The 22,204-nt window shown below is 48.1% G+C and overlaps 6 protein-coding genes across 6 annotated transcripts; 2 read left to right on the forward strand and 4 right to left on the reverse strand.

Annotated features, from left to right (window-relative positions):
- Window positions 1–7,704: 7,704 nt before the first annotated feature.
- F5147DRAFT_650989 (uncharacterized protein) lies at window positions 7,705–8,844 on the reverse strand (the record flags this gene model as incomplete). Its single annotated transcript, XM_041433494.1, has 2 exons — window positions 7,705–8,029; window positions 8,225–8,844. 2 exons carry the CDS (start codon window positions 8,842–8,844, stop codon window positions 7,705–7,707), a joined length of 945 nt encoding a protein of 314 aa, XP_041295286.1.
- Window positions 8,845–10,362: 1,518 nt separating this feature from the next.
- F5147DRAFT_650990 (uncharacterized protein) lies at window positions 10,363–12,600 on the reverse strand (the record flags this gene model as incomplete). Its single annotated transcript, XM_041433496.1, has 7 exons — window positions 10,363–10,489; window positions 10,558–10,621; window positions 10,721–11,350; window positions 11,406–11,625; window positions 11,801–11,845; window positions 12,036–12,298; window positions 12,345–12,600. 7 exons carry the CDS (start codon window positions 12,598–12,600, stop codon window positions 10,363–10,365), a joined length of 1,605 nt encoding a protein of 534 aa, XP_041295287.1.
- A 201-nt stretch (window positions 12,601–12,801) lies between these two features.
- Window positions 12,802–13,333, forward strand: F5147DRAFT_572502 (uncharacterized protein; the record flags this gene model as incomplete). The annotated part of the gene is made up of 3 exons (XM_041431091.1): window positions 12,802–12,900; window positions 12,951–13,098; window positions 13,152–13,333. Coding segments are annotated over 3 exons (429 nt in total), but the record flags the coding sequence as incomplete, so codon positions are not given.
- A 1,773-nt stretch (window positions 13,334–15,106) lies between these two features.
- Window positions 15,107–16,033, reverse strand: F5147DRAFT_650992 (uncharacterized protein; the record flags this gene model as incomplete). Its single annotated transcript, XM_041433497.1, has 3 exons — window positions 15,107–15,427; window positions 15,485–15,805; window positions 15,848–16,033. The coding sequence occupies 3 exons, from the start codon at window positions 16,031–16,033 to the stop codon at window positions 15,107–15,109; spliced, it is 828 nt and encodes a 275-aa protein (XP_041295289.1).
- A 225-nt stretch (window positions 16,034–16,258) lies between these two features.
- On the reverse strand, window positions 16,259–19,013 carry F5147DRAFT_771425 (uncharacterized protein; the record flags this gene model as incomplete). Its single annotated transcript, XM_041441244.1, has 6 exons — window positions 16,259–16,527; window positions 16,576–17,413; window positions 17,468–17,640; window positions 17,689–18,083; window positions 18,135–18,628; window positions 18,681–19,013. The coding sequence occupies 6 exons, from the start codon at window positions 19,011–19,013 to the stop codon at window positions 16,259–16,261; spliced, it is 2,502 nt and encodes an 833-aa protein (XP_041295290.1).
- Window positions 19,014–19,844: 831 nt separating this feature from the next.
- On the forward strand, window positions 19,845–22,105 carry F5147DRAFT_771426 (uncharacterized protein; the record flags this gene model as incomplete). Its single annotated transcript, XM_041441245.1, has 6 exons — window positions 19,845–20,051; window positions 20,110–20,522; window positions 20,571–20,674; window positions 20,724–20,891; window positions 20,937–21,655; window positions 21,719–22,105. 6 exons carry the CDS (start codon window positions 19,845–19,847, stop codon window positions 22,103–22,105), a joined length of 1,998 nt encoding a protein of 665 aa, XP_041295291.1.
- Window positions 22,106–22,204: the final 99 nt, after the last annotated feature.

Here is a 22,204-nt window from a genome sequence, read left to right on the forward strand (position 1 = left end):
CATATCTCCGGCGCTTGCGCACATATTCCGTATGTTTCGTCACAGACCCTTATTACATATCATCACGTACTCGCTTTGCTTTCCAGCTCGCTTTAGTGCTTGACAGCGCTTAATGCTACTTAGAATATATATAAACCTTGCCTCGATGTATAATGATGATCTTCTTCTTCCCGCACATCGTTGGACTCTAAGTCTAAATCTCCATCATATCCGCTGACTGATGCTAAGCGCCAGAACTCATACGAGCGCCAATCTGCATATTCTTATACACGAACATTGTCTTACTCGTTCCCCGACTCACTTAAGAGTCGCTGCGCTCCACCACCCGCACGCGTGCTTCGCTCTCACTCAGTGTGCGCCATTGCACTTGTCGCTCAGTAGCGCTCTGTAGCGCTTTCGCTTATCGCACTTCACTCATCGTCGCACGCCCCACCAGGCTTATCCGACAGCCTGGTTCAGTGTTTCCCTCCACTATTATATATAGAGGAACCTTATCAGTAGCAATCCCCTTGGGCCAACATTAGATTCACGCAGAGGACCATCTGAGTATATCTCATACCACCCACTTTCTATCATTCTACATTCCTCACCTACAACTAGAGCGCACCGCGAGGGGATCATCTGAGAAAGCCGGTAGAGTACTCAGGCCTACCAAAGACCGCGTTGCAAGAAACAAAGCCTTAGAAGAATTTAGAAGAGAGGTTGCCTCTTCACACTTATCAACCATTCAGGAAATTTTGACTCCAGTTAAGCACAATCGCCCTCGGAACTTCTCAGAGCCCGCACGCCCAGATCTATCTCTATTTTCACCGAATCTGTTCGCGCCCACATCGCCAGTCACGCCGTCCCCTAAAGAATCAGTACATGGGAAATCCTCGGATGACTTTGAGTCACATGACAACCCCCACAACTTACCGCCGGGTGCATTTGTAGAAATGCCAAGGAACCCATCAGATCCTAATTTTATTCCTCTCTCTCCGCTTACCCCACTAACCGTTTCTAGCGCAACCATCAAAGAAGAAGCCTTATCGCGGTCACGCGTGCCCTTATCAATCGAAGCGCCGACTATTAAGAAGAAAAGGAACCCCTTATCGCGCCAAACTCAATTTGGAACCGCACCACCATATATATTCCCCCAGTCTCCCAGACAGCTCCGACAAGAATTATACAACCTGCGCCTATCATCAAAAAACTCCAGCCAGCAAAAATGTCAACGACTATTAGAATGCCGACCCGTGGTTCGGACAAAGCACCCAAATTTGACGGCACAGCAGAGAACCTCCTTGCTTTCATTGAGGATTATGAAGCATGTGCTGATGATGCGGGTCTGCTTGCCAGCGACCGCATCAAAGGCATCGCCCGCTATTTGCTGGCTGATGAGCGCGAGCTTTGGTCCGGGATTCCTGAAGCCGAAACAAGCGACTATGATGTATTTATCAAAGCAATTAAGGTAATGTACCCAGGATGCGAAGGCAAAATGCGCTATGCAGTAGCCGACCTGCAGGTGATAACGCAAAGGCAGGTGAAATCTCTGATGCCATCTTGGAAAGAATTCGGTGACTACCACTGCACCTTTAACAAGGTCGTGTATGCGCTCTTAAAGAAGGATCGCATCGGGAAATCCGAAAGGGACCGACTATTCTTAGAAGGTTTTCCGAGCGATGTGCAAGGACATATACTAATGTGGTTGATGATCAAATTTCCGGATCATCATCATTTAGACCCTTACCCCTTTGCAGACGTCCTAGCGGCGGGAGAATTCTTGATCCCACGATCAGTGGCAAAAGCCTCCGGAACCATCAGCGTGCCGGTACTAATGCCATATCCAAGCACAGTTGCATCCTCAGTACCGACACCACAACAAGTGGCGCCAGGAACTGTCGTTAAGCAGGAATATCAGGTGTGCCGACCTGGCAACTCCCTCCCTAACGGGTTGCCAAGAGAAAAACATGTATATCAGCGCTGGCAAGTGTAAGGTACACGAGACCTCTATGAAGCTTGTCTTGACAAGTGGAGATTGGATTCCCGGCCGCGCAAGTGACAGCACCCTGAAGGAGCATCTTGATAGGTATCACGCTAACAAACAGGCGAATGAAGCACTCCCTAGCGCAAGCGTGACTGCAGCGCTATATGTTCGCGCGTCATCCGAAGTCAATGTAGTGCTGGACGTAGACCCGTCCACGTTTATCCACACCGTCGCGGATCCCAAGTCTGACATAGATGAGGAGGAAGTAGACGTGTTACGCGCAGTGCAAGTGCTCGCACTAGCAACCGCCAGATGCGATACCAAGCGAGGTACTGCAAAAGGCGAAGGTAAGGGGAAGAACATCTGGTTTGATGGCGTAGAACTCGTCGGTGAGTATCGCGCAAAGCCAGCGCCCGCATCTAGGCAAGCCGCTGAAGCGGAGGAGATCGTCTCTCCTGCCATTCAAGCTTCGTCGAGCAAGGGCAAAGCGCCTGAAGTCGTAAAGGCAATAACCGTGCCTACGACAACTGCACCTCAAACAAAGGATGCGCGGAAAGCGACCATCGCTCCTGCAACTTCATCTTCATCCTCACCCGGTTTAACACATACTGACCTCGCAGACTCGACACCCTCACCATCAGCTCCATCGGCAATGAAAACAGCATCATATTGGTACTCGCACGGACTGGAAGACAAAGACGCCGACAAGCACATCCTGGAGCGCCTCCTGGATACCAGCATCAGTATTTCAACAAGGGAACTATTTGCAATATTGCCCGACGTCCGTAAACAATTCTGTGACCTTACCACCACCAAGCGCATCACGGTCAGCACAGTATCGGTCAACAAATTAACGGGACACCCAGCTTCAGAAGAGTGGATGCACGACTACGACGCTAAGCGCTTGCAAAGCGATGATGGCCGAGTAGTCGTGGACCATTTTGCACCATTGCACTGCATCCGCGCGACCACGATCGGAGGGCGGGTAGTCACCTGCGTTCTAGATCAAGGTGCCGAAGTCATCGTAATGCCGGCCGCTGTATGGAAATCGCTTGGCATTGGTCTGCGGTCAGACCATCGCTTAAACATGGAATCGGTCAACACCAACAAGGATGCAACATTAGGCGTTATCGAGAATGTACCACTCAATTTTGGAGGAGGACCGCTGTACTTTCAAGTACAAGTCATACCCCGTGCGAGCTTCAAGATCCTTCTCGGGCGCCCATTTTTCAAACTAACAACTTGTCGCACGTTTGACCTCCCTGACGGGGAGCAGGATATTTTGGTTACAGACCCTAATACGCGCAGAGAACTGCACATTCCGACGCTGTCTTGGGTAAAGTGCTGTGAGCGCTGCACCAGCGGTCTTCCATGCCAGGAACATCTGTCAAAGGTCAAGGAAGAAAAGGGTTTTTAATCATCAATGATCTGCATTATCCGTGGGGAGACAATACCCCGCATACACTCCAATACCGGTATTTTCCTTCGTCTAGTCTCAATCATTCTCGCATGCTTCCTGAAGCGCCGCAAAGTGTGCGCACTTCAAGCGCCCAATTATCGCTCTTAAGGAGCATCCCCGCATCTTTTTCTGCATTTGCGCAAAGTACTGTTTCTCCTGTTTCTTCTCATATCGCATTGCAACCATTAGCGCATTATGTGCATTTATCGTCAACCCGTTCCATTATTGATCAGGTGTCTATAAACACCTTTAATTCTTATTATTATTATGATCGTGCACTTCACGCACTGGTGTATAAACCAGTCGCGAAGAAAGCGCGCACAGTGCCTACCACTATGCCACCAGAGTATAGGATAGTGCGCCAGCTACCCGAAGACCCGCTCACCGGGTTACCAGACTTACCGACTCACCCCCCAGAATTTGAACCAGGAACCCACTTCACGTGCGAGCACGCTGAAAAGTTAGATTTGGATCCAGCCAATTGGCTATGGCCTGAAGAGCTCAAGCTAGTACACTGGCTCATTAGGGTTCACGAACTCGTGTTCACTTGGGGCACCTCAGAATGGGGCCGCCTCAATGAAACATATTTTCCGCCGTACAAAATTCCGATGGTACCGCACACCCCATGGTCGCAGCACAATATTCCAATCCCACCCGCAATCACTGGCGAAGTCATTCGCATTATCAAAGAAAAGATCTCATCCAGTGTATATGAGCCGTCGACAGCCGCCTATTGTTCACGCTGGTTCTGTGTCGTCAAGAAGGATGGCCATTCCTTGCATTTAGTCCACGACCTACAACCACTCAACGAAGTCACTATTCGCGACGTGTTGGTTCCGCCCTTTCCTGACTTTTTAGCAGAAATGTTCGCCAGGTACACGGTGTATGCTATGTTGGATTTGTATGCTGGTTATGACCAGTGTGCGCTTCACATTGATTCACACGATATGACTACGTTTGGAACGCCCCTAGGGCCGCATCGTTTAACGACGCTTCCACAAGGACACGCTAACGCTGTACAGGTTTATCAAGGCGACACCGCATTCATATTACAGCACGAAATCCCGCAATTCACGTCGCCGTTCATAGACGATGTGCCGATCAAATTGGTAAAAACCCGATACCAGAACGAGGATGGCTCTTATGAGACCATACCCGATAATCTGGGCATACGGTGCTTTATATGGGAACACTGCATCGTCATCAATCGCATCTTGCAGTGCTTAGAAAATGTAGGCGCAATGGTATCCGCAATCAAGTTTGTGCTAGCCGCACCATCTGCGACCATCGTCAGTCACAAGTGTACTTTTGAAGGGCGCATGCCTGACGAATCTAAGGTACAAAAGATTAGGGATTGGCCTGAGCTGAAGAACCAGTTGCACGTGCATGGGTTCCTAGGCACATGCGGCATTCTATGCATTTTATTCGTAACTTCTCACGCATCGCACGCACGCTAATCAATTTGACCAAGAAAGATGGTCCGTTCGAGTTCGGCGAAGAGCAGCATCAAGTGATGCAAACGCTCAAGGACTCAGTACTAGATTCCCCCGCGCTTCGGCAGATAGACTATGAAAGCGGCTGCGAAGTCATCCTAGCAGTAGACACATCATGCGTCGCGATCAGATATATCCTGCTGCAAGTAGGCGAAGATGGCAAGCGCTACCCCAATCGCTTCGGATCAATCACGCTCAATGAAGTGGAGAGCCGCTACTCACAAGTGAAACTCGAACTCTACGGCCTGTATCGCGCGCTACGTGCCATGTGCGTCTACATAATCGGTGTTGTCAATTTGATGGTCGAGGTGGGCGCGAAGTATATCAAAGGTATGATCAACAATCCCGATTTGCAACCCAACACGATCATCAATCGATGGATCGCGGGTATTCTTCTATTCCAATTCAATCTTGTTCACATACCCGCCGCAAAACATGCAGGCGTTGATGGTCTCTCAAGGAGACCGCACGTAGATGAGGATCCAGAGGAAGCCGATGATCACGAGGATTGGATTGACCGCGCATACTCATTTGGAGTCGCAATCCTAAATGAAAGGACACTCCAAGTGGAGGCAGCCGGCGCCAAATATGCTCTTTCTGCGCACTTAGTGCCGTTCACGCAGCCGCCGAGGCGCTTACCAGTCTTATGCACCTTCCTTGATGTTACAGAACCGATACCAGATGATCCGCAAGTTCCATGCTCCGAGAAAGCGCAAGCGCTAGACGAGTGTATGACCATGATAGAGCAATTCCTTCTCAACCGCAAAAGACCCGCTGACATTACAGATGATACATCCGCTGCATTCATCAATCATGTGGCGCGCTTCTTCGTCCTTGAAGGTAACCTTTGGCGCCGCGAAGCGAACAGTAAACACCAGCTCATGGTGAAACCACATAAGCGATATCAATTGCTAAAACAAGTGCACGATGACCTAGGTCATAAGGGCATATATGCCGTTCGCTCACAGCTGCTGTTGCACTTTTGGTGGCCGCACATCGACGATGATATCAAATGGTATACATGCACATGCCATGAATGTCAAATCAGGCAGACGCTAAAGCTCCAAGTACCGCCGATGGTACCGATGCCCGGAGGCTTGTTTTGCAGAGTACACATTGATACAATGAAGATGCCCAGAGCGGGAGGATATGAGTATCTAGTACAGGCGCGCTGCGCACTCACGTCATATCCCAAATGGCGCATGTTGTGCAAGGAGAATACCAAGTCGCTCATGGCCTTCATATACAAAGAGCTCCTATGCAGATGGGGTCCTATCACCGAGATCATTACTGACAACGTGCCCGCTTATAGATTCGCCGCGGACATGCTTGCAGAAAAATACGATATCCATCCAATCTGCATGTTGCCCTATAATTCGCAAGCAAACAGTATAGTAGAGCACCGGCACTGTGATGTCCGGGAGGCCATCATTAAAACTTGCGATGGAGATGATACTCATTGGTATCAAGTTGTTCATTCCGTATTTTGGGCTGAGCGCGTCATCGTGCACAAGTCAACGGGCTTATCGCCTTATTTTATGGTGCATGGCATTGAGCGGATCTTCCCTTTTGACCTTGCAGAAGCTATGTTCTTAGCGCCGACGCCAGCGCACGCGCCATTTACCACTGCAGAACTCATTGCTTGGCGCGCACGGCAGTTACAGAAGCGTATAGAGGATCTCAGTGCTATCAGGGACAAGGTAATGAAAGCACATTACACATCTATCCGCGATTTCAAGAAGCGCTTTCGCACGACGATCCGTGATTACAACCATGCGCCTGGTACCTTAGTACTGGTGTGCAATTCGAAGGTTGAATACGAGTTAAGCAAGAAGACGAAGCCGCGATACTTGGGACCTATGATTGTAGTGTGCTGCACGAAAGGAGGCTCATATCTGCTGGCTGAGTTGGACGGCGCTATCTCTAAATTACGCTACGCAGTGTTCCGCATCATCCCTTATCATCTGCACAGCGATGAGCGCATTATGGTGACAAGCGTCACTGGTAAAGATGACGAGACTCTTGATCATTTAGCCGACGAGGATATTGAAGAACCCAATGAAGACAAACCAGAGCGCATGCCCAACACGTAGCGCGCAACCACTTCCCACATATCGCCGACACCCTAACTGCAAACTCCCGCTTTCCGCATCGCACACAAAGACAAAAACAATATATAACAACAAAACAATCACAAAAACATACTGTCAATTTCCATTCCCTCTGTTTTACCCCAGGTTTCGGCCGGCGACCTCAGTTTCTTTTTATCATGTCTCATAACATGCGCATTGCATTGAACATACATCCAACAGACTCTATTCTATACCGCCGATCGGGCGATAATAAAAACCGTCAAGTACATACTGAAGATAAGTTACCTAGAAGCGCGCGCATGACTACCCCATAAACTTTCCATTTCTAATGCGCGCAGCTGTGCCGCACCCCTTTTTACTCATAGACTATACACCGACACCATCTAATATCAGCGACACACAGGGACATGCAAAGGAATAGACACGAAAGGACGCCTGAAGAAGACAAGACAAGCGCGCAGCTTGCGCAACCGCCATATTTTCTCATAACTCTATGTTCTTACATGCACTCACTCGCGTGTTCCTCTTACTTAATCAGGCCGGCGAATCAAATTGGACACGGACATGGACAGGACGCAAAGCACTATCGCATTAGGTGCACTGGGCACCGGAGAAATCAGAGACACTATAGTACAAAGCGCTCTTTGGCGCTGACAGGTGATTCTAAATCTAAAAGTATCCTAAAAGGACTATCTACTCCTCTAGGACTTCGCAGAGCTCCTTCTCCCAAGTTCCCCAATCATGCGCCAAAAGATACAGCTGGTTGCTCATGTGGAGTAACTCAGACTCTTGCATCTGGGAATGTTGATGCATCTTGGTCAGAGCGACCCAATACTTGTTGTTCCGAGTGCGAAGCTCGGCATTCTCAGCGCGAAGTCGAGCAGACTCAGCGTGTGCCTCGTCCAACTCAGTATCGGCGTCCAAATGAGGACGCTTCACCACAGCTTCAGCAGCAGAGGCAAGCGGTCGCTTCAGCCGCTGGACAACAATAGTTTCCTTCGAAGTGCTGGCGGAGCCCCTTCAGTAACATTTTCCGACTTAGTCGGACAGCCAAAGGTTGAGAATCGACCCAGTTAGGTGGGCCGTCCGATGTGGGCCCATGCATGACTGAGCACGGATGGGCCCATGCATAATTCAGTATCCATGCTGGCGGGTGGGCCAAGTGAGATGGATAGAATGAGTGGGCCAATTGTCATGGGACACAGGTAGGGACCTGACGGATGGGCCCTGCATATATGTTGTGGAAGGGGTAACAGATAGGCCCAACAAGTGATTCTTTGGCCCATGCATGTCATCTCGGAAGGGCCCGTTAATTGTTTTCAGCCCAAAGTAATATGTACATGATCTCGCAAGGGCCAACGGTTGGATCTCGCTCGGCCAATATGATCTCGCCATGGGCCGACGGTAGGGTGCATATGGTCCCGGAAGGGCCAGCTGATATTGTTCAGCCAACATGATCTCGCCGTGGGCCGACGGTAGGGTGCATATGGTCTCATTCGGCCAATAAAATCTCCCCGTGGGCCGACGGTTGGGTGCATTTGATCTCGGAAGGGCCGGCCAATCGCACATTGGCCCAAGGTAATATGTATATGATCTCGGAAGGGCCGGCTGATATTGTTCGGCCAATATGATCTTGCCATGGGCCGACGGTTGTGCATTTGATCTCGGAAGGGCCAATCGCATATCGGCCCAAGGTAATACATATATGATCTCACAAAGGCCAATGGTTGGGTACATATAATCTTGGAAGTGCCTTTGGCCAATATGATCTCGCGATGGGTCGATGGTTGGGTCATTTGATCTCAGAAGGGCCAGCTTATATTGTTCGGCCATCGCCATAGGCCGATAGTTGGGGGTATATGATCTCGGAAGGGCCAGCTGACTATGTTATATAATGACGGTTGGGCCTAGCTAGTGATTTTGGCCCAAGATGACAAAATGTGATCTTGGGAGGGAAATTTCAGGAGAATATGCATGCCCTTTCAGAAGGACTAGCAGTTGGGCCCAGCTGGTTGTATGCAGCCCAATAGCCTGACTCCTCCGGGAATCAATGTATATTCATTTGAGCTACAGGATAACAAGCTGTCCCTTCTGTACAATCTTCTGGCCCTTACATAACTAGCCAGGCCCACCCGTCAATATCCGAGATCAGAGGATTCCCCTGCATCCTGCGTTGCATGATAATGAGCGACCCTTCTGAGATAAATATATATTCATCTGAAACTGAACCCAACTGTTAGCCCTTCTGGCATTCAATGTATTCCTTGCTATATCACCACCGGTTGGTCCTTCTGAGATCACGGTATTCTACTGAGCCTAATATAAACAACTGGGACTAACTGTCAGCCGTTCCGAGATACATTCATACTCGCAACTCGTGATGTCGGCCTGTGGAAGTGGTATTGAAAGGGCGATATATCTGCGATGGTCTAAGATAAGGTAACAGACGGCCAATCATTGGTCTCCCAAAAAATGTAAATCAATAAATCTCATACCGGAAGGTGTTATAAATGGGCATAGTGAATGTCCAATGGGTCCGGTAGAGGACAACAGTTGGGCCAATCAAATATGGTGATTGGCGGGTGAAACCGGATATTTAGAACATGAGAGCACACCTAATTGTGTTGAGCTCACCTCATCCGGAGTGATCGCAGAAGGGTAGCCGATGGGCTAAGCAATCCATCAACAGGTAAATGATTCGATTTGGAAGGTGTTACAAATAGCCAGTAGGTTATATGGGACTCAGTACGTCTATGAACGGTCAAAGTGAAACATACAGCAAGAATGGCTTGGCCTCATTCCTAACACATTCCAGTATGTCATCCATCCAAACCAGGCCCCTCTGAGTAGTGCATGAAATCCAAGGGAATATGGGCCAGGTTGCATCGCCAGATGGTGTGCATATCCCTAGATGTGTGTCCATCCGGTGATATCAATGCTGTTAACCCATGAGTATAGACACGAGGATCAACCGAAATATAACGTCTCCTCGTACTGTGAATTAATCAACTAGTCAGCCAGCCTGTAAATAGCACAACATCCTGTCACTCCGGCACTGTACGCTGCTCCTGCTGGAACTACCCATTCCACCATTTCCGGAAATCTGTCCTCTGCCAGTATATATATGAATGTATGCTCTCACAATACACCAACACTCACTCGGTGTCCACGAAGTAAATCGCAATGCAAGCTGCACATCTCTGCTCCCAGTGATTATAAATGCTGGGACCTTAACATGAAGCCAGAGGAATTCAGGTGAGAACTCACAGATGATGAATGTCATATTTATATCAGTGCAACGTCCGAGATCTTGTATTACCTATTTTTATTCACAAGTAGGTTGCAAAACCGTCATCCCGCCCCATTCGGGAGGATGAGACCTCCAGGAAAATGCATTCCAGGGTGATAACCGGATGACATCTGAAATTGTTGCCCACCAAATATTATTACCAAGACTCGTGCAAGGTGACCGGGAATGCTCGTGTGGCATTCAATAATGTGTTGATTCGGAACTCACATTTTTCTAGTCTACAATAGCTTTCACACCTTCCAGTAGAGCGTGCCTTGATCATCATTAAAAAGTGAATGTAGTCAGGTGCAACAAATGTATCTACTGAACACAAGTAAAGACAGTAATATGATCATGTGTGACGATACGATAGATATATCTATCCATCGGATATAGTTGATAGGTCACTGGCGAGCTCACTGGATGCATCCTCATCCACATTCGCCAGCAGAACTGCAGGATCGGGTGTTCCGATAATGTATCCAGCAGATGCTGAAGTCCCGACATGGCCTTGGATACCCGTGATAACGGACGCATCCCATGCATGAGTCCACTGTCTACCGATGGCTGAGATGTTCGGGTCTTCCTCCTGATGAGCTAGCCATGTCGGAAGGTGCGCATTCCCATGGTGAGGGGGAGCATACACGGTGGTATTGATGCAGGAACGGTGTGCAGTCAGATCATCCATATGGTCCCGGAGGGACATGGTTAGATGTCCAAGCGACAACGATGTTGCTTTCCATTCCGCATCCGAGTAATTGAGTTTTCGCTCCAGTGCATCTAGCCGCTGCCCAACCATATGTTCCACCGAATCGAGTCTTTCTTCCAAAACATCGACCCTGTCATTGGTAGCAAGACAATCAAGTCGCCTGCCCAGGTCTTGGATGCTCTGAAGGATGTCCCTTGCAGTGGGCTCACACTCCGCATGATTCATGGGCACTACCGACTGTCCTTCAGGCTCGATGAGCACGGATGAGCTCATCGTTGGGATTTGTGGTGCCTCTGCTTGAGCCGGTGTGACATCCATGGACTTGAGTTCACCCTCCGAGGCTGAGTGAGAAGCTGCTTAAGTTTGCAGTTCCATAGGTGGTACGGTAACACTCACCTTGTTGAATGATGCTGTCCTCAACTTCTGATAATAGCCGATTGAGCGGTATTGGGGTCTTCCGGGACCTGGTATTAATCGCTGTCTTGTTAACAATTCGGGACTTCGGGGCGCGCGACTTGGAGCGTCTGGCAGGATTGGCAAATGTCTTGGCTGCCATGGCCTTGGCTTTCGCTTGCATTCTCTCCCGGACCCCAACTCCATTAATCGCACAAGTGATCTTCATTTTATCACAATTGGCGCAGGCAAGTCAAATGCATCCGAACTTCTTGTCCAGGAGGACAAGACAGGCTACCCCCAATTTGCTGCACTTATCGCACTTCTGCGGATGATGACGAACAGAAAACTTGCCAATTTATTAGCGTAGATTGGTATGCGAACACAAATTAGCTTACCTCCACTGCCGTGGCGATAGCAGAATCCCTACCCCATTCAACAGGCTGATAAAATCAACCTCGGAATCAGCAGTAATCGGAAAGAACATAATGCACTCGGCTTTCTGCATCCCAGAAACCCCTATCATCTGCCATGTCTGTCGAATCTAAATATTCCGGTGAAAAAGTCTTATCGGCAGGAACCTGTAACAATCTGTTGGGCCACCGATGCCTGAGCCAGGATGGAAGGACCTACCTTTACCGCAGAGGCGATTTCAGTATGTTCATTAGGTCCACTAGCCAATATATACTTGTTCCTCTTCATATTTGACCTTCCGGACCAAGACGGTGAACCCGGCACATTACCCAAGGTCACGATCACCACCGATGGGCGATCCAACAACATGCGCTCGGTGGGAGGAAACTTTGCCAACAATGCCTCTTCCCGAGCGTCATTCAGCCCTGACTCCTGTTTGGTCAAGGCCTCATTGTACTGAATGACATCGATATCCAATTTGACTACATGCATTAGAGCATGGTGGGAACAATAAAAACCTCAACTCACTAGGATGCTGATACGCTTCCGCCAGCACAAAAGCCAGGTGTCCGCATGCAAATATGGTTTCCGGATCAAGTTCCGGAGGCGCTGGAACAAGAGGTCTCCCTGAAACATGTGCGGCAAACTGCTGCTCCACCCATTTGCTTGCTATGTCGACAGCATTCAGAGCCCAATCCCGTGGAATGAATGATGTTGGGTGAGCATCTAGATCAAGCTCAGCCAGTTTTGCATGGTAGGTCGCCCAATACTCATCGGATAGCATGGTGGGGAGAAACGGTATGTACTGCAAGCACGGCTGGCATCTTATATGGATATTTGCCAACACACCATTGTATTTGTGAGGTAAAAAATCACGCACCTGCAATGTTATTAATGGCATAAACGAGGCATCCAGGTATATGGGAACGGCCTATGTTATCCCATTGTAATATAATCATAGGCGCCGGACATAGGCTGTATAATATTTACATACGAGACTTTCGAGAACATGTCATTGCTGGATGACCCAGCAGTGCTGAACGCACTCAAGTACATGCCTTTGTGCAAGGTCATGTTGAATATGGTGTGTTGTCACTGATCTTGACTTGTCAGTCATTTTGATGTGTATTCCAGCCCGAAGATGTAACATCACTTCTCTCTATGAAGCTCGCAGTGAAATATGCTCAGCTTCACGAGATCGAGAGCATGTGTGCCATAGCGCTTGCGCATCAGAATCAGAACTTGTCAGATTTCGAAAAGGCCCTTTGGGATTACAAACATGGTATATTATATCCCATCTACACAACTTGTTGTTGACTTGTCATTGCTACACAGAACTCTTGTCCGACCCTACTATTTGCTCACATCTCGCAGCGCTTTACGACACCCTTCTCCGAGTCCAGCAGAATTTGCTGCGTATCGTTGAGCTGTACTCGACGGTAGAGATTGACTACATTGCCAAACAGGTCGGGCAAGGATGGCAGGATGGCAGGACGTTGAGGCCAAGTGCGTATTGAATTGTCTCTCTGAAAAGTAGCTAATATCGTGTTTTAGGCTATCTCAGATGATCTTGGACAAGGTGTTCCACGGCGTGCTGTATCAGGGACGAGGATGCCTGATCGTATTCGATGAGCTAGAAGCTGATGTGTGTCCTCTCTTCTCACTCATCTCATTCATGGTCATCCTTTTTTTCAGAACAAGTATGGTGCAGCAATTGGGACCCTGGAACAAGTTAGCAAGGTCTGTTACAAGTAACATCGGTCACGTGGCCCCCCTATCATTTTCCCTTCATCCTCGCCCTCACCATCTACCGGCTCATCCTCCTTTACCGACTTTCTGTTGACCGGATCCTCGGGACCGTTCCCATCCCTTGCATCGTCCGCCTCTATGCACATGCACGCACGTTCCTCCCCTGATTCGACCACCAATGTGGTCCCGCACCTATGACTCGGTCTGACTCATGCCACCAATGTGGCTTTCCCTTTCTGTTCCTTCTGACTGTGGATTCCCGCATGTTGTATTCTTACCGTTGGTCCGTTCCAATGTTTCTCGGTCTCATTTCACAAACTCGACCATCCATCACTAATCCGGCTCTGTTGCCAATGCACCTATACCATTCTCGTTTGCCCTTTACCCTTACCTACTGTGCGGTAGCCTTGCCCTTAACCCTCTCCACTTAGTATAAGTAGTCGGTCACCCTGTACTAGATTCTCTAACTTGAATCTACTCAATCTTCCCTGGAACATACTTCCCTCTGAACGCCCCTTTGGCTTCAGTCTCTAGTATCTTTTCTTAGTTGCTCATTGCGACTAAAGTCTACCTCGATCGACCTCATCGTTCGGACAAGACTGTCCTTACCTTGAGCGACTTCATAGACATCCATCTTAGAAGTCACGTGACGGGCGCGTACTGTGATCACTGCCAACTTGTCGTCGCCAGTCTCACTTGCTATACCGGATCCTTCCGGTTACGTCACAAACATTAGTGGACGACGCCCCTCTTAGGGCTCCGCATAACAGATCTATTTGAGTGCGTAACAAGGTCATAGACTTGTTGTATGCCAAAGTACATCTGTTTATTGTTCCTGGTCACTGGTCTATGCTTACGAATATCATTCAGACTGTCAAGATTGCATAGATGTAGTTTTTTATTCCTACATGTGAAATTTAACATGATGCATATAATTAAGAGGGGGAAACGGCCACACTAGGTCAATGGTCGCCATATATGTGCTGGAAATCTGAGACCAGGAGCGTGTGTCAGTGCTGCACAGCATGACGGGGTGGACGCAATTGACACCGAGCCGACGGCAACTCGTGCTTATATCTGTCTATCTACAATATGTAAGGACAGAACGTTTGATCCCACAAAACCAATTCACGTGACTCTCCTGTCTGTGTTCCACCTGAGCTCCACCTGTCCTCCAAATTGGTCTAGCGCCATGTGCGCTTGACGTCCGAATCTGAGATCTGGTCATCGACATCCGTCATGTCTCCGGCCCGATCAATGACACTGTTAACTTCCTTTCAAACGGCTCAGTGCGGAATGTACGAGCATGAGTCTTGGCTCATCCGTTAAACATGGTCGCGTACTTGAGCGTGCTGGAATGTGATGCGAACTTGTGAGGAATCAACAACGGAGAATATGGTAGTGTACAGGCCCATCTCTTACTATGGTAACTCACGGTAGAAAATGTCCGAAGGTGAACGGACCGCTTGTATGTTAGAAAAACAAATCACTATACTAGACATACATATTCGCTTCTGTGACTATTTACATAAAGGCCTGCATCAGCGGACAAATGGATGTAACTCAGGGAATGGATCTCCACGAGGGGATGTTCCTATCCGACCATTATTGTAGTCCTTCTCCAACACTGCCACTACCACACGGGAAGCAGCCATTGCATCACAGACCTCGTCTACCGGTTGCTCCAGCTGGTTCATTGCATCCACCGCTGCTTCAGTGGCCTCAAGCTTATTGACAAGGAGGTGGCCGAGATCGAGACCGAGATGGGCGACTTCGGTCCGGAGCACTTGGAGTTGTTGAAGCAGCGGGTCCTCACTGTGCGGGTGGATGATCGGTTCGGGTATCATTAACCCCAAGGCAGGCTGAATATTTGTCAATACAATGAGAATCCGTACCAGATTATATTCACAATCACTCACCCGCTGTTTGAAGTGGTCAGCCGTTAGATTTTTAACCTCGGCCACCGAGAACCAGAGAGGCATTTGCATAGGAGAATAATAGAATGAGTTATTCCACCAATTGTGCCGGTAGCATGGAACAACTCGATGGCCAAATGCCAAATCGCCAACATCGTCATGCTGACAGTCCCAGAAGTCTGCAAAAAGATCGATGCGGTCACGTCCTTCCGTCTGATAGGCGGTAACAAGAAGGAGAACCTTTCCGAGATATGTCGGCATGCTTGTATTGATATTCTTTGCCGCACACATGCTGACAAACGGGATCACAAACCGCTGCAATACCTGATCAATCAAGTAGTCCGGATGACATTGAAATTGACTCACTTCCGCCTCCCACACAAGGTGTTGAACAAATGAGTACTTATAAGCTACTGATGGGTTCTGCTCTGCCATCTGGGCAAGATGGATAGCAGCGAATCTGGAGGTGGCATATTTAAACATGTGGGCCGCATCCCAAATCGAGAATGCGCCAGCAGGGGACTCGGAAAGTGCAGGATGGTGGTTGATCATGATATATCTGATACAATCACCAAAGGAGACAAATGAAACCGGTCCTGACCAGCTTGTTTATATCAGTTGTCGGAGCTTCAAAATACTAATCAGGAAATGTGACTCATGCAACAATCACCTTTCCCATTGTTCACCTTATTGTTCCAGGACTTATACATTTAATGCATTGCACCAAATGTGTACTATTTATGTTATGATCCGTTAATAATATTATACATGTACCAATCAAGGAATCATCTTGAACATTGGATTTGCCTTGAGAAAACTTGCACGTGCATGTTTGGCCAATTCGTGGTACATGTGGGCCTGCCAAATTGCGTAACATTTGTGCCCTTCTGGGAGTGGATCGCCGTTGTGGGTGATCTGTGACAACCATGTGCTTGCCTTGTGGAGGAAAAACCGCAGAGTCCAACCCATTTCATGTTCAATGAGTTGCAGTCCTTCCGACCATCGATCACGCAATGCCTTGGTGCAAAGCCAGTGAACCCTGTAAACTGTGCCATGTCATTTCAGGTTCACATGATGAGTGAACCGTTACAAACATTCATTCATCCAATCGCTGCTGATGGAATCTCCCTGAACATCAAGGGACCAGAACCACGGAAGTGTGGAGTTTCTTTGTCCCCGAGCATTGGGATCGGCTACAGCAGCAGTAGCTTTGAGATGACTTTTCTCCATCCGGAGATATTTTTCCAATAGGTTGTGAGCTTCTAGATTGCCCAGTTGCAACCAGCATTTGGAATAAATCATCATTTGCAGTCTAATGACCTTTTCCACTGAATGTACCTGTGTCCATGCCCTAGTTGACTTTGCCTGAGATTTTGCCAGATGAACTGTGGTGCGGAAGAGCACAGCCTTATCTGCCAAAAGGACTCTGATTGCTTGCAGGGTGTCGTTGGCCTGTCCTTCCCGAAGTGCAACTTCCTGGCCCACAAGCTGTGCTACGCCCAACTCAGTACACCTTTTGATGCCGATATTCGATGGGAGAGGTATAACCACTTTCTCGGGATGGAAGAAATTCCCTTGCAGATCATCGTCGGAATCATGTTCACTGTCGGTATCCCTGTCTCCATCTCCATCTGAATCGTTTATGAAATCGATTTCCATATCTCTAATGTCATCATCCAGATCAAAGTCCTCTCCGAGATGAGCGACTGCCGCAATAGTAAATTCATCTATCTGGCTTTGCAACTTTGTACGACGTCTGACAATCTCCAAGTGTTGCGTTTTGGTGGAGTGTTTTCCCAACCTCCTGATATCCATCAAAAGAGATATTTGCAGCTCTTCTATGGTGATGCCGGATGCGATCCATGTAGCAGCACCGCACTTTGTATTCCCTCCTCCGCTACCGGCCCGGGAAGACAGCAAAGCCAACTCTTGCTGTTTCCACGTTGGTGCTATTGACAATTAATCCATATTGTTTAGGTCGGATACGAACACATCCATTGCTGAAGGATCTGATGTTCTACTTATTTGTGCTTGTCGATCTTGTTCTTCCCATGTTTCCACCATGACGTGATCGGCAGTTTCAGTAAGCTTCTCAAACACTGCCATGCTTTCGGAAACGCCCTTCACAGTGTCTCGATATTTCCGGCATAGAAAACCACCTAGAGAGCATGAGTATTAGATATTTGGGAAAGGATATATCTCGCAACTCATTCTGATCATTTTCATAAAATTTGAGTCGTTCATTTGGTAATCGAGACATTCTTGCCGATGGGGAGTGGACATTCCTCTCGCAGACGGAGATATTATATTCAGCGGCACCCATAATGTCTCCATGATCTCCCCGTCGATCCTGGCTGCCCTGGTGATAAACATAGATGCATACCTAACATAGCATTTGTCCTGATGCCCATGAACATGCCAAAGTCCTATTCCCGGAACGATCTCCATACCAGCAGGGATGCTTAAGTGTTGACTTTCATTTACCCTATGCCGGAAATACTTGTTATACTGGCAATTGACATCGTAGAATGTCAAAGCTCGACTGAGTCCATCGGTGTGATGGCTCAAAGCGTGACATAGAGCATAGTCCATGTTCATGTGCCTAATCAGCGATGTCAGGTTGAATGATAGTGGGTGACATGTGGCATCATACTGTTCGCCTTTTTGAAAATCGACAATGGAATGGGGGACGAAACAGCCATGTCGAGCACATGCGCAACCGCCAATTCCTGTAGCTTCCAGTCTGTGTCGGGAAGCATTTGCTTGATTCACAGCCCAGTGATTGTTACATTCCGACATTTGGGCATTTTCTTTGGCACCGGCGAGATGGGCCTTGTATTGATCTCTAGTGACCATGAAACACTGTCCATCGGTCAACCATACTTTGTCTTCCGGATGGGTGGGATGGAGATGTTCAGCTTTAAAATTACCGTCCATGACCAGCGATCTAGCATATAGCCATTCCGGATCATTTTCCTCTCTTTTGGCAGGCTGTGGTGCATTTATGCTGGGTTGTGGACAGGCTGGGCAGAAAAGAGCAAGTTCACTGGCATGCGGCTGTTTTCTTTTGTGAGCAAAGCCGTTCCATTTGAGAAGTTTTAGTTGATGCCATTGCCTTCCTACCTGCATCAATTCCCGGTATTGGTCCTGTCCGGATGTCAGTCCATATGCCCATGACCTTCCAGTATCTTGGACATACCGGGACCAGGTGCGGAAATATGCTAGATGTCATTCTTCTTAATTTACTGTAGTAATTCATGGCTGAAATCCCACATTCTAGATTATCGAGCAGAAAATTATCCAGCACTGAAAACATGAAAGCCAATTTTGGCCGACTGAATGATGCCGGAAACATGCCCATTGCAAACAACTGCTTGTCCGGGGCAGCGGCATTTGGGCATTTGCAATACCTGATCGTCAGCAAATGAACACCGGACTTGTCAACCATGGTCGTGCATTCTTTTGCATGCAGAAAAGGCAGCTCTGGAATGGCCAAGTAGTCATATGACAGCTCAAATGCTGGCTCGTCCATGTCCTCCCACTCTTGGACATCCTCCAGAACCGGACATGGCAGCCCATCATGCCCCAAATAAAAACACCATATCGATCTTGGTTAACGACGTTGCTTCAAAAAAGCTCCTGTTCCATTTGCTTATCTTGTGAAATGGCAATCACTTGTGCTCATCTCTACAGCATTTCATGCAAAAGATAGGATCACCGAGGCAGTCATGGCACTGATACACCACTGAATCCAGACTGCATAATGAACAGGACTTGTTAGTAGGTGGAGCCTCCTGTTCTAGCAGGACTCGAAGGTAATCATCTTTCTGAGACATCCATTCCTGGAGATAATCGTTTGGGCTCTGATATCCTGTTCAGCCTTGAACGGGTGAAGAAAATACAACACACCTTGGTCTTTTTTCCCAACAAAACATTTAGTGCACTGATAGGGCCATGATTACTCCAATCCACATGATGGGAATTGAAGTCGGGTGTGTACTGATGGAATGCCGCACTCGAGCTTTGTTTTGAGGGAGATTTTGTTGGAGATGATTGGGCAGAATGACTAGGCTGGCGTCGTTTGACCGGACACCATTTGCCTTTCCAGCCCCGAGTGGTTGTTTTGACTTTCCATTCGACTAGCTGAACTGTACTTTGGGCACCCAATATCCTCACCCTTGATTTGCCCATCAACTTGGTATGAAGTTGTGTGAAATATAAGACAGTAGAACTACAACAGCAACCTTGTTCGCTTAATAGCCGAAATGAAGGGAGGGCAAATAACTTTCTTATTGTAGACATCTTACACACACACGCACCATCACATACCAGCACATCATATCTTTATCCTCCTTAGTCTATGATGTCTGATCACGACTCTGGCTCTGAATCGGAATCTAGCAAACAGCCTGCATTAAATAAAGATGAGGTCGCTGTCCTACAGTCCTATATTGAGCAATGGGAATCAGCTGAGGCATCGGAGCGCAAGAAGGTCTTGAAAGCAGCTGCAACCGAAGCTTGGACAAAGGCACCAGTGATGGCCATAAGACTACTGAAAGATTGGAGAGGGGTGAGCATCTTATCATTTTCAGCACCAAATAAACTTTGATATTCATCAGGTCTATTAGACATGGTTCCAAAACCAAGGATTGAAGAGAAAGCTGGCTAAACCCCCTATCAAGATGGGGCAGAGATGGACGGAAAGAAGTGTTATAGACACCCTCCGGAAGAAAGAACTATTAAAAAAAATACAAGATGAGACTGGAGCTAAGCCAGGCACGAAAGAAATGATCAACCATTACACCAGGCAGCTCAACCTTCTTATTGCATCTTTGTCCCCGGATGAACTCGTAGAAGTGAAAGAGACAGCCAATTTATGGAACCGTCAGGGCGTTCCGGACGACATCAAGGCTGACATTGCCAGGAAAAAAAGCGATGACATGATCCATCATTTCACAACCGAGATGTGGAACCGGGCGGGAATGAGGGTCTTTATTGTGTCCGCTTGGAAAAATGAAGAGGGAAAGATTCATGTGGCCGGGTGAGTGATCCCATGAGTGCAATGATTAGCTCCTTACATTTCCGGCAGTCACGACTATAACAATGAATACGGTGGTGCCAACTCTGTTATGAAGACTCGTAAATGGGATGCCATCCTTCCGGAATGGGATTCATATGCAGAGAGCGCATTTGGTAGGGGTGCTCAGCCAGCTTCCGGGTAGTGGACACTAACAAAAATCAGATGGTAACTTGGATGGCGATACAGTTGCAACTCGGAAGAAAGGTCGACAGGACAAGACTTACATCCTTGACGTTGGCGACGATGGATATCCTTTGCTCCCTGCATGTGATTCTATGGATTTGGATACAAAGAAGGCAGTCGTGCGTGCATTTCTGACTTGGCATTACAGTAGGTCGACTTTTGCCCCTCCAATGTAATCTAACTGTTGCAAAGGGAAATGTTGTGGCAATCCAAAAATTTCAATCCCATGGAAGTATGTCATACCCAGATGCGGTGAGATCATTCCGGCAGAATGTCTTCCGGAAGAACACAATCTTGCAGAGCCTTCAAAGTTAAGGCAGGTCCACGCCACGGAACTTCTACAGTTCTGGTGTAACCGACAGGAGGAGGGCGAGGAGCGTGTATTGGAATTTATTGGTTGGTGGGACAATGATAAAGAGGATATGGTGCTCACTGCAGACATAGAAGTCCCAGTGACAACACCGAGAAAGACAAAGACAAAGCCCAAGCAGACATTGGGTTTTAGCAGAAAGACGGCACATCAACCACAGCAGTCTTCGGCAGGACAATCGAAATCCGGTGCAAATGCAAAGACAAAAAGGGTCACGCATGAGTCGGAAACCAAGTTAATAAATGGAACCACTACTTCAGGTGGTCCACAGAAGAATGCCAAGGGGAACAGGTCATACGACGAAGGATTAGACGCCGCAAAGACCACCGCTGATGAGTCACTTCCCAAACAATCCGATGACTCGGATGATGATATCCTAAGTCGCCAAAAATTAATCGAGGCGAAAAAGCGTAGTGGCCATCCGGTCTCTATGAGCCGTAGTGATGACTCCAATGGCGATGTTGAGGAAAATATCTGTAAAAAGGTCAAACCGGTTGGCACAAGAGGCAAGAAGACTGTGTCCTCAGTGAAGGCCGGTGCAGTTGACCTGCGACCTACAAAGAATAGGGCGGTGGTAGAGCAGCCGTGAGATAGATCTCGGAAGCATGTGCGGAAGAGCTCCGAGCCTGAACTATCTACATCTACCACTGCTATTGCACCCAAGGAGCGAGCGGCACTACCTCCGATGGAAGCTGGTGGAGCATCCGGTGCGCGGACCAAAAGTATAGTCCGTGGGACAACTCGAGGACAAAAAAGGACTGCTGAAGAGTGTTTGGAAGGTTCTCCAGCCAAACGGATGAGACATCAAGCAGCCGTTCAACAGGATAAGGTGGCTGCTAGACAGGCTAGGGTGAAGCCAGGGAAGAAACCGGTTGAAGACATTACCGATGGGTCACCCTCGAAACAGACCAGGAGCAGGACTTCACAGCCTGCTGCAGGCAAACGCTACCGCAAGCCAAACTCTCGGTACAACGACTATGTAAAGCCTTAAGGAATTTGGGAGTGTTGCAGACGCATCCATGACACATGACTTTCACTTGCATGGCTTAGATCAGGTCAGGTATCATTTACTTTATGACAGGAGTTTTTT

The sequence above is a fragment of the Suillus discolor genome, assembly GCF_016758755.1.
Source record: "Suillus discolor strain FC423 chromosome Unknown F5147scaffold_15, whole genome shotgun sequence".
Lineage (NCBI taxonomy): Eukaryota > Fungi > Basidiomycota > Agaricomycetes > Boletales > Suillaceae > Suillus > Suillus discolor.